At 43.4% G+C, this 12,014-nt stretch overlaps 1 protein-coding gene across 3 annotated transcripts in view; it reads left to right on the top strand.

Moving 5' to 3' along the window:
* Window positions 1-1,497: 1,497 nt before the first annotated feature.
* Window positions 1,498-12,014, top strand: part of BCAS4 (breast carcinoma amplified sequence 4) — a 48,324-nt gene continuing 37,807 nt past the window's right edge. The window contains exon 1 of one of the 3 annotated variants that reach the window (XM_087749643.1): window positions 1,498-1,681. In XM_087749643.1, the coding sequence (XP_087605769.1) occupies window positions 1,583-1,681 (99 nt within the window). In that variant the 5' untranslated portion in view covers window positions 1,498-1,582. Of the gene's footprint in view, window positions 1,682-5,897; window positions 6,110-12,014 lie in introns of those variants that run through there. The other 2 variants (XM_087749644.1, XM_087749642.1) reach the window with 2 other exon arrangements.

The raw sequence follows: 12,014 nt of genomic DNA, 5'->3' as shown, positions 1-12,014 counted from the left end.
TTGAGTTTTGTTTAGCCCTTTTGTGCAGGGCTTTGGTGACTGCTGGTCTCGGGGCCAGTCATATGACTTCTGTACCTTCCTTCATATATGCGTGACTAGTTTCCTTTGTATGGTTCAATACTTTTCATACTTGGCTGTGTAGCTATGGGAAGGTGACAAAAAGACCAAGAACAGCAACACAGTATCTTAATATCCTTCCATCCCAAAGCATTCTGTGATTCTATGAATATTGGTATGCAGCTGAAAGAATCCTCTCTGCTTCATCTGTGCACTCGAGTCTGAATGTCTTGTAGCTGGAAGAAATTTCTGTGCTTTGCACAGAAACTGGCGGCTCACCCCTTTCCTAAAGGAATGCTGAAATTGATGTGGTATTCTTGAAATGGTGTGAGCTTTAAAAATTCATGCTGCTTGTATTAAAATGCAAGTGTAGTATTTTTCTAACTTCAGAACTTCTATCCAAATGCATAAAGCTCTGAAACTGGGAGAGATTTCCAAGTTACTGACTCTTCTTTAACATGTGAATTGTTGTAGGAGCAAGTAACTTTCTAGTATCGCTGCTGAAATTTCAAGTATCGGATATTTTGAATAAATTAGATAATGAAAAAATGAGAGGAGCAAAATCTGAAGGATTGCAGGCAGACTGCAAGATTAGACAATAAAATGGCAAACCACTCAGTGCAGTTTAAGTGTGCATGTGTGGGGAAAAATCTGTCTTAATTTTGCATATGTAGTGATGAATGCCAAGCAGACTTGCCTCTCAGGAGGCCATCCTGGGCTATGATAGTTTAGTGAAAACATCAGCCCATACTTGCTAGCATTAAAAAAAAAACTGTGTTAGGAAAGGAATAAAGGACAAAACTGATAACATAATGTTACTGTGTAAAACCACGGTTCAGCAATACTTTTAATATAGCATGCAGTCCTAATTGCTTATTTTCAAAAAGGATACCAGACTGAAAAAAAAGTAATGTCATCTGCATTATGGGATGTTTTTAGTACAACACTGAGTAGTAGAGGACTGATCAGCCTGAAAAAGATTGCAAAAAGCAATAAAGCTGTGTGTAAACAGTTTTGTATGAGGAAATTAAATATCAACAGATGGATTGAAAAAGTGCAATTGAATATAATTTCCACTTACCAGCTTGGAGTTATAGTGAATTTTATCTCCCTAAGAAGTCATTTTTAATATATTGAATGTAGAGGATGCTATTTCATGTAAGGTATACTTCCACAGAATTGGTCTGGTGTTGACCCGAACTCTGCAAATGCTTCTCCTCCAGTGTTCCTTGGCTTGGGGCGGACGGCGGGCGTGGGGGGCACTGTCACTGAGGCTGGAAGCGCTCTTTGCAGCAAGAGCACAGGCTGTTCAACTGGACCATTAGCGTCCATTAACGTTTCTCTTCCAGCGAGCTTCCATGCGTGAGAGAATTTGTCCTAAGTAAAATCCACTAAGAATCAAGGGAGTGGGGCTATTGCAGGAGCGAAGACTAAGGAACGTGTCCTCAGGAATGCATATATCTATCAGGATAAGGTAAACTTGATAGGGCGCTTTGGGTTGGATAAGAACTGAGAGCGCAGCCTAATGCTAATATTGGCCTGGACTGAATCTGCAGGGGAGGCACGGGATGAAGCTAACCTGGGACACTTCAGGGGAATGAGACTAAAATGCACGCTCATGCAGGTCAGCAATGCTATTTCTACAAATCACTGTAATCCTACTGGTAGTTTTCCTAAAATAAGAAACTAATTGTAAAGGAAGGCTGTAACTTGCCCTACTGCTGCCTCCTTGAGGAAGGAATGCAATACCATGCAATAACACCTCTGTCCTTTAAATGCCAACAGTACTTAACTTTTCTCAAGGTGATGAGCTCTTAACAAGGTGTGAGGACTTCAGTTATGTTACGAAATTGAAAACTCACATATGGTTGCAGATACAAAGGCTTTCTGGGATTTTCATAAGTAATCAGTTGAAAATCCTCCTCTCCTTGGTATAACAACAGGAGAGAGACTCAGACTAGTGCTGAATACCCCTTTGAAGTTTTCTTGTGATCTTAAAACTAGCCGTGGCGTTCTAGTTTCAGACTTGTGACATACTTCTGATGAACGTGTGTTCCTTGCAATACAAGTATCAATATTCAGATACTATTATGTAGTAGTTGCATGTGGTAACGCTAGAGAGGAACAATCAGCTTCAAGGTAGCTTCATAAATGGCTTCCAATACTAGCGTGACGAAAAATGCATTGGACGGTAACAGTATTGTTCTTGGATGCTGTAGAAGTATGCAAGAAATGGTACAGCTGGTTCTTGGAGAGGCGAGATTGTAGCCAAGATTTAAGAATTCAGACTCCTTGTGCAGCTGTGATAGATCACTTGTGTATTTGCCCTCTCAAACTGGAGATAAATTTGTCTCTGAGGACTTAATGTAGTATGCTTGATTTTTAAAAGTGCTTTAGAAATATGAAGCACAAAGCGATTTGAAGAAGTGCTGTGCTATTTAACCAGCATTTCTTATTACAGCAATTCAGAAGTGTTGCTAATAAGATCATTCCCTGTCCTTCCAATTAACATTCCTTTCTACTTGAACTACCACTTTATTAACTGATAGTATAAGGAAATACCTTGCATTTCATCAGTGTGAAAGACTTGTATCAGGCTCTGTGATGTTACATTTAAGAAAGTATGTAAGAGCATGTTTACTGCCCCCACATTTGCTTTCCACAGGAGAACATGGTTCTTTTTCTCTGTGGTGCAATGACTTCTTCAAAATGCTTTCTTTTGAGCACCTGGTAATACCAAGTTACTGATACGGCTTTTTTTTTGCAGTCACAGATGCGTTGGCAATGCTCAGAAACAAGGAACAGAGTTTGAGGGACAGATGAGAATAGCAGATGATGTGAAAGGAGCTAGAGAAGGTAGGGACATCATCCAGTTCAGGGGTCATGCTTGTATAAAAAGCATTTTATTGGGGTGGTTACAACAGACAAAGCTGATGTGTATCATAATCTGGCGTGTCTAAAAGTGGCCCAGTTATTTACAGCTGCAAGACAAAATGGAGTTAAAAGGTAGGAAGCAAACAGGAGATACGCTAACGAAGGAGGAAAGAGTCCCAACATATATTGCAGGGTATTCCTGTTATGAGACACTGGAATTCCTACATGGCCTTTCCCTTTTTTTTTTTTCTTTTGCTGCTTTGCCATTGTTCTGGATATTGTGGACCCAGTAAAAAAATTTTTAAAAAAAAAAAAAAAGTGGGGTTTTCGTCTTTCTCTGGGGGAATGCAAAGGATTTGAAATTCTCTTAGAACACTGACAAAGTATTGAATATATAAACATAGATTTCTCTGACTTTCTGAATGTTACATAAGGTTACATAAAACGCTTGGACTTGTAATTCAGAAATTTTAAATCCTAGTAGCTTAAATCCCCTAATAACCTTGTTATTAAGTCTGCCCTTTATACTCTTTCTATCCTGTGCTGTAAAATGAGAAAAGTAGATACAGTTTGCAAACTTAAGAATAAATGAGCTAAAACTTAATGCAAAAAACTACTTGCAAAAGACAATTTGGGTGTATTGTTCAACATTGAAATGCTATTAACTGTGTTCCAAAAATACTTCAGGTGGTTAGTAACTGGATCTGTACAATGTAGAAAAATTGTTTGATTTTTTTTTTGAGCCACCCTGCAAAGTTAGTATGTTGAAAAAATAAAGCAATTTAAGTTGTGGCTTTCCTTGTATTTTGATTGTGCTTTATACTGATAAATTGTTAGGATAGTGAAGATAGAAGGGTTATCCTAACTTTACAGCTGAGGCGCAGAGGTCACAAAGCCATTTAGTCATAGCGACAGAAATACAATGCATGATCTGTTCTTTTTAGCAATGTTTTATCTTGAGAGCTTTCCTCTACAGTAAATAATTAATGCCAATGCTAAAGCTCACATGGATGGCATAGTCCACATGAAATAATCAGGAGGAATCTAAGTTAGTGTTATACTTTTAAAAGCACCTAAAGTACTCCCCTTGGCTCCTTGTGTTTCTTCTAAACGTACATCTTCACGCTCTTCCTCCTATGGTAGAGAACGTAGTTTTGTAACCTTTAATCTGTGATATACAAGAAGTTAGGAATATTTCATTCTGATCTGTTAAAGCTTCCCAAATACACTTTCCAAATTTCTCCCCGATAGAAATACTTCTTGCGAAGATACAGAATACAAACCCTCGGGGTCTACAGCATGAACGGTACCTGAGTGGCTGAGCAGAGAACAGGTCTGTGGTGGTAACTCTGCAAATACGTAGCAAGGCGGCTGCCCAGACCTGGAGGGCTTCAACTGAAATGAGAAATAAAGTGCCCAGAGATGCAATGTGTTTCTCCTCTATGCAGTGCTGGTCAGTGGAAGATCAAGTTTTGCAAATACTGTACAATTTTTCCCATGTGTTTTTAGTCACCACAAGGGTAGCATGGGTCTGTCTGGTGCTGTTGTCAGGATGGCATAGCCTGGATTCAGCTCGCTGTCTGTCCCTACTCTTGAGAAAAGATTTGGGGAAACCCTGCAACCTATTAGCTCTTTCTTCTGTTGCTTCAAGTACCTCTTCAAGCCTGGCTGCTTTTGTCTTCTCAGCAAACTACAGATTATAAATTTGGCATTTTCTTAAGAATGCTAAACTGAATTTAAATTTCTCCCATTATTCAGCAATAATTTGGTCTTATCCAAAGCCAAGAAAAGCTTTGGATGACAGTGCAGGCCTGTTGTGCCCTTCTGCTCTGCAAGCACTCAAAAGTAGTTCTATATAGTATGAAATTCTAAAATGAGATAATGACTTAAACTGATTAGGGGGAAATGCAGCATATTGCTTTATGTCCCTGGTGCTATGGAGTCCACTTGACCCTGTACAAGATGCACGGGCCAAGCTTCTTTTGAGGGCAGGCCACTTCTGCCCTCATCCAACTGAGAATAACAGTGTTATTGGGAAGAAACACACTGCTACTGAGAAATCCTGCCCCTGTTCCATCTTGTTGTGAATCCTTGACTGATCGTTAGTTATCGAGTAGGTCCTGTTTCCTGCTTAAAGGAGGAAGGACAACGAACAAACCGAGAACAGATGGCTATTTTTGTCTCAACTCTAACTGCTGTCTTGATCATCTGTCCTCTGAAATGTTGCTTTGGTGTAAGAGTGGGCTTTAAAGGAGCCTAATGCGAGGAAGAGCATCTTCCGTGGTGAAGAAGCATCCGGAAGGCGACGAAGAGCCTTTAGCTGCAGGCTTCCCCGGGGAGTCTCCCACAGCTCCATCCTCGGGGAGGAGGACAGGATGCTTTTGTCCCTTGGGCACTGTGTCAGAGGTTCTGCTCTGCCTGATATAAAACTGAGTGTCTCCAGCCTCAGGCCATTTAAATACCTTGCAAACAGGGCACGGAGAAATTCTGAGCACCTTAAAGCTGCATTTTCAGCTGCAGCCTTTAATTTCCCAGTGGTTAAAAAACAGACATTGAGCCTAGGGCATCTGATCACTGAATGTCTTTGTCCTCTAGGCTGCAGCACAGGCCTGTTAAAGCACAATGCTCCTGGAGAAACTCGGTTTTTAAGTGGCGAATGGAGCGGGCGGGGGGGAGCTCTGTGCCTGTGCCGTGGCGTTTTTGGTGCTGGTTTTGTCGAATCGCCTTCCCGTGGGTGAGGTGCCGTGACGGGAGCCCCCCCCCGTCGGCCCCGCTCTCCTCAGGGCCCCTCCCGCCTCGCTGCAGCGGGGAGCGGCTGACGGCCCCCCCCCCCGCCCCCCCCCGCCGCCTCGCGCGCAGCCGTTGCCGCTCCCGCCCCGCGTCGCTGGGTGGCGCGCGCGGCACGCGGCGGGCGGGGAGCGCTGAGGCGGCGGGCGGGCGTTGCCGAGGCGGCGCGGCCCCGGGAAGCCCCCGCCGGCGCCGGGCCTGGGCGAGGGGAGGAGCGGCGGCCGGGGGCGGAGCGGCGGCGGCTGCCATGAGCTCAGCCGGGGACCGGCGGCGAGCTGCCGCGGAGGTGATGCTGCGGCCGGAGGAGCCGCCGGAGCCCCGGGCGGCGGCGGCTGAGGAGAGCGGAGCTCGGCGGCTCGCCCGCTGCCTGACCCCGCCGCCCGGGGACGAGGTAGGCGCGGAGGAGGAGGGCGCCGCGCAGGGGCTGCCCCGGCCCGGGGGCGGTCCGTCAGCCGGGGAGCGAGGGGCGGGCTCGGCGGCGCCTCCGGAGGGCGGCGGGCTGTACCGCCCGAGGGGACGGTTGCGGGGCAGGCTGCAGGTGCGGCCGGCGGGCTCCGCTCGGCCCCGCGCCGGGCAGCGGCCCTGGGGCTGGGGCTCCCTGAGGGAAGGGGGCGGCTCAGCCCCCGGGCCGGCGGCTCCCAGCGGGCAGGGCACGGCCGCCCCGGGGGCAGTAACCTCCGCTCGCGTGTCCCCGCCTCCCGGAGAGGGGCTGCCGGGGCCCGCTTCCCCCCCCCGGTGCATCAGCAGCCCTCGGGCTCTCCCTGCTCCCGAGCCGCAGAGGCTCCGGCCCCTCTTCCCTGAGCCGTGCTCGGCGGCGGTGCGCCCCGAGCTCCCCTCCTGCCCGGCTCCGGACTAGGCCGCTGCTCCTGGTGCTTCTCTGATTTTTGGAGACAGCGGGGTGTTTGCGTGCCCTCTGGCTCAGGAGGCCCTGGTCTTCGCGTATCCCGTGTCTGGGATGCAGCGTCGGGTAAAGTTGAGCTACTGCTGAGCTCCTGAATAGCTGAATAAGTGTTTCCATGCTTCTTTTTTTTAAATGACTATGGCTGTGGCTGCTACTCTGTTATTTGTTTTTGTGGAAACCAAGTCTGCTGGTGACGGTAAGGTCAGGCTCAGAGCGCTGATGCGATTAAGTGGAATGATGCTTAGTTTTGAGGATTTTAGGTGCGGTTAGTTACCCCAGTCTAGCCGTCTAGCTCAGTCAGGATGGTGACAGTGGCGATCTTGTATAGCACTGTCACCATCCTGGTAACAGACAGGGGACGCTTCAGATCCCTGGAGGCAAAGAGGGAGGTTTTGAAGTTGCACTTTGTAGGCTAAGACACTCCCCCGCCCACCCCCAAAAAAGAGAGGAAGGCTACAAAAACAGAAGTAGGGAGCACTTGGGAGTATCCCCCTTTCTGACCTGTAGGTAGCTCCTATCCCGCTTGAGCCTGATGGTGACATAAAGTGAATAACATACTCTTTGGGCAGATTATATACAATTTTCTCAAGATAAAAGATACTCCTAAATCAATCTTTAAAACAGCTTCCCCTCACCCCTTTCCTTCATTTTTGGCAGTAAAATGTTATTGTGATTTATTTTTGTCTCCAAGAAGAAAGAAGAATGGGAAACTTGTTCAGTTTCACTAGTCAGAGTATTTTTTCCCTATGCCTCTCCCTTGACATCATCACTCCATCAATTTCATCTCTCCGTATGTGGTTATCTATGATTTGCAATAAGTCAGACCACTTATACACATCCAAATCTTGGGATCTTTGTTTTGTTTTTCTGTTCAATATTTTCAAGGAGATAATATAATCCATGATACCCACATAATCTTCATGTGGTTAAACCACTGACAGCTTTTGTCTTACTTCTGGACTAAGATCTGCTTTATTAGTCATCTACACATCTATAGAGGGCCAAAAACAAGTGTTGTTAATGCTATTAACAATTACAAAAATGAATTTTCAAGCTTCATTAAGATGACATTGCAAAGGGAACTACTTAGTGGGGAATAAGCTTCATTAGAGTATTAGTTCATGTCAGCTGAATTCTATTGGTTTTATCAAGTGCCATTCATACTGGTGTTAAATAAGAAATAAAGAAGACCTACCAATTAATAAAACAAGTTTCCTGCATAGTGTTGTATGGCAGACTATGTATTTTTGTAACTCAGTGCCAAGCCTGTTAGTTCTTAAAAGGAATACAGAAACAACTTGTGTTCTTTGCTACTTGCAAGTCATTCTGTTTCCTTCAGGCATCTTCAGCTGAAATTAAACACTTGTTTTAATACTGATCTCTCTTGATTCTTGCTCATATTGGTAGCTCGCTCAAAGCAGCGATATAATTTAGGTATTTTCCTACTTGGGGATTAATCACAGCTTTTGTGGAATGTTCTTAAGTGTCTCTTCCTGTGGGCCTTGCCTTGCTAGCTCAGCTCTGTCACATATCAGTGTTGTGGAAATCAGAATGAGGGCTTTCAGTTCCTTTTCAAAAAGAGTTGCCTTAGTTTTGCATTTTTTAAATTTTGTAATTAGCAATAACAATTTCCTCTGGCATATAACTCCTAATTTTCATTATGATTTTTGATTTTGTGTAGCAGTTGTAGCAAATGAGGCTATGACAATGATGAATGCAAAATAAGATATTTGTATAGTCCAGTAGCAGATTTTGCTAAGTGAAAGCTTTGAAGCATATGCTGCATGGCATAGTAGTATTCTGCCTGATTTGAATGTATCATGTGAATAGCTATGAAAGACTTCAGTTTTACTGTTGAAATACACTTGCCATTCTGCTCTTTTTGTTTCCCCTTATACACTGATTGTTTTCCCTTTGTAGGTTGGTTTTTTTTTTTCAGTATTCTGAAGCTGGCATAGGAGGACATCGTACTGAAGAACCTGTTAATTTTCAGCAATATTGAAATGTTCCTGCTGGAGTCTGTAATGTTATAAAGAGCTGTGTGGTTTTCTGGTTTGGCTATTTTTAAAGTTTTCTATGCCTACCTTTTCATCTTAATGACATGCTAGGAGAGCACTTCGAATTCCAACAAAGGGAGCTTAACTTTTTGAGTGAAAGCGGAAGGCTTTTTGGAAAACTTTGTGGAAGAGATTTAGTGCTGAATTTTCTTTTTTTTTTTTTTTTTTTGCTCCTTAATGACATGTGATAAGTTAGAACACTATATTCATATCTTGTGGGCCTGAGTAGTTGACGATATAAAATACCTGACCCAAATCTTTTTATCAAGGAGCGAGCTTGGTATTAAAAAAAAAAAAAAATCCTTGGGAAAAGCAGGTAAATTGTTATAAGGTTGAATGGGAGCATAATGCTGAGGCAGAATGAAAGGAGGAGTGATGGGGAGAGTTACAAAAGCTTATCTTATCTCAGGCTTGGAGTAAAGAGGGAGGAGATTGCTTTCATTGCTTTCGAGGAACAAAGACATTTAAAGGGAAGTGGTGACAAAGGGATATCACTATGGGTACAGTATATACAACGTAAGAGAAAGTCTGAAAGGAAAGCTAACCTCAAAGCTAGACTGCATATTTTTTCCCTCTAAGCTACAAAATGAAGTCATGGTTTTAATTTTGTTTTGTTTTGTTTTCTTTCCATAAATAAACAGGAGAATCAACAGTGGATATGTGGGAGCATTAAAATGCCATCTGGAAGTGGTGCTGTTGTGCCTTTGGCTAAGGTTTCATGATAAGTTAACACTGCTATTGAAAGATCCAACGTGTCTCTTCCCCTCGCTACCTGTTTTTTCTTTGTCAGTGCTAGCCTTAACATGGCTGTGTAATGAATTGAGTTGAAGAACTGATTTGAGATAAATTGATATGGCGAAGAAATTAACTGTTAGTTTTCAACGCAGAACAATTTCCTGATTCATTCCACTGTGAATGTCTGTCCTCTCACATGCAAAGGGTTGGCTTTAGGGGGGCATAAGTGAGTGACGGAAAAGGGTAGACTACTTTTATTGCCCATGCCAGCTTATATAATTTTAAAGTGATTGTGAAATTACAGTCTTAACTAAGAAACGCTTGTCACCCCATATTTTCATTATAACTCTGAAATGTGTTCAGTGGGTTTTATTTCAGATCTTAATGATAAATATACAGCGAGTTCTATAATCACCTGGAAGGAGTTTGTATGGTCTGTTTAGTGAGTACCTAATTACAGATGATGGTAAATATGTTGTTGATATTGCAATTTGCAACAGGCCCCTCTTAACCATTTCTGAAGGTGTTTTAAATACATTGAGCCCTTAGAATGTTGTTTTTCTCTTTTGCAGTTCATATGGAACTGCTAAGTATTTGCGGTTGAGTCCTTTTTAAACGTAGTATTTTGGCTTTTTTATGCCTAGTGTGCTTTTATAGTAGCATGCCTTGAAGAAATAGTGTTAAGTGGTTTGTCTGCATCTATTTTCTATTGTTTCTTACTATTGTTGTCTTCTGTTACATTTCAGGCTATGTAACACTCTTTGGAGTAAAGATTAACTGTGAATCTGTTTTGAATTAACTTATTCTCAGTGGTGTCAATAAACTTTGCTTCTGTCCTCCAACACACGCTACTCCAATGTTTGAATCCTTATGAACGCAAGATGCTCATGGTAGATATTAGAAGGGCTAGTAATGTCAGCAAGCTGCCTGCCTGAAGCACGTCTGCAGGTTTAGTCAGAGCAGGACAGCAACCTGTACAGCTAAGGCAACTTCTTTAAATGGGTGTTGCTTTAATGCATCATCCCTTCCACCCCAAAGCATTCTACGATCTGTCAAATTAGTGGAATTCACACCTCCTTGACAGCCATGCATTTAATGATTGCTCCAATTAAACAGCCTTTTCAAAGCTGTAAGCCTGATAGCAGTTTTGGACTATCTCTTTAAGCCAACTGTGCTAGTCCTGAACATGTGGCTACGTTAGTGGCTTCAGGCCTGTGAAGCTGACTGTGCACAGCCTTGCCAAGAAATGGCAGGAGTTTGATAGAATTGTTCTGTAGGCCATCTGATGCTTGCACCACCCACTGAGATTGCTCTGCTGTAAAATACACTTAACAAAAAAGCTAGCAATTATGTTTCTCTGTCTTATGAGGACTTCAAGAAATCAGACTCTCAGACTCAATGCTTACAAGTTTTTCACAAATTAAATGCACTATAGTAACGTGAAATTGCTGGGAACTCTTTCTTATTTGACAAGAATACATTTTTCTGTTGTTTAGCAGTGATCTTTCCAGAGTTAGCCTATGTGCAGCGCAGAGGATGAGCGCTCTTTCTTTCTGAGAAACTAGATGTGGAAATTCTGTTCCTTTATTTAAGCATGCAAAGGAGCAGCAGAAGGAAAACAGCTTTTCCACACAGAAATCTTTACCTCAGGTAGACATGGAACAGATTGTTAGGGGATGTAAACTTGTGTTAGCACCACTGAAATCCATGCATTGATTTACAGCATCTATGGATCCTTCCTGATAAACCTGTGGAGTATAATGTGTCTTGAGGTTTCTTCTGTCCAGATACGTACACAAAAAAGAGGTGGTGAAACTTTTGTGGGTAGGTTTTGAATCTTGTATTAGTGAAATTACGATGTGAATATAATGTGATAGTCTATGCCACCATGAAGACTTCACACAGAGTTTGAGAAACACAAGTGTCTTAGGAAATGACCTTAATAGGCTGACAGGTGTGGTCACTGAGCTGATGAAGATGCCAGCTGCTAACAGTTTCTCTGAGACAACACATACCAGTCTTAGCTCAGTGCTGCTCCAACATAGTTGCAGAGCTTTTGGGCCGAGTTGGGTCGCATTCCTGCTACTCAGAACATGGCCTGAGCTCATATCTGCGTTCTACTGAATAGGTATTTATCCTCAGCCCGCATTATGTCCTACATATGACGTCCATGTTTGCCCTTGTGAAAACAGCCACTATTTCTTCCATGTGCTTAGGACTTTTTTGCTGTTCTTCCTTTCCTCTTTGTGGTAGCATTATTTGTCCTTTCTAGTTTTTGAATCACTGTCCTGGAAGTAACTAGGACTTGAGTCCTTCTGCAGCTTGCATGATTGCAGACCTAGAACAGCGCACTCACTTGACATGGTGGATTTGGTCTCCTGGGTCCATGTGATTGCTCCCTGGGTGACTTCTAGCAGCCTTTTCAGAACACCCTTTCTAGAGTGATGCGTGTACTTTGTCACCCCACTGGTAACTTGTGGTTCTCTGTTGCTCCTCCTCTCTGGTTCTCTGGCAAAACGCTTTTGCCTTCTTTATTGCCATTTTCTTAGTGTTGGTGCAGAAGCTACCTCCAGGAATACTTCCAGGAATGCCTTCATACCTGA

The sequence above is a fragment of the Nipponia nippon genome, unplaced genomic scaffold, assembly GCF_047370975.1.
Source record: "Nipponia nippon isolate SJK-2023a ecotype South Korea unplaced genomic scaffold, ASM4737097v1 scaffold_13, whole genome shotgun sequence".
Taxonomy (NCBI): domain Eukaryota; kingdom Metazoa; phylum Chordata; class Aves; order Pelecaniformes; family Threskiornithidae; genus Nipponia; species Nipponia nippon.
The sequence above is the reverse complement of the archived record's forward strand: the minus strand, read 5'-3'. Positions and strand labels throughout refer to the sequence as shown.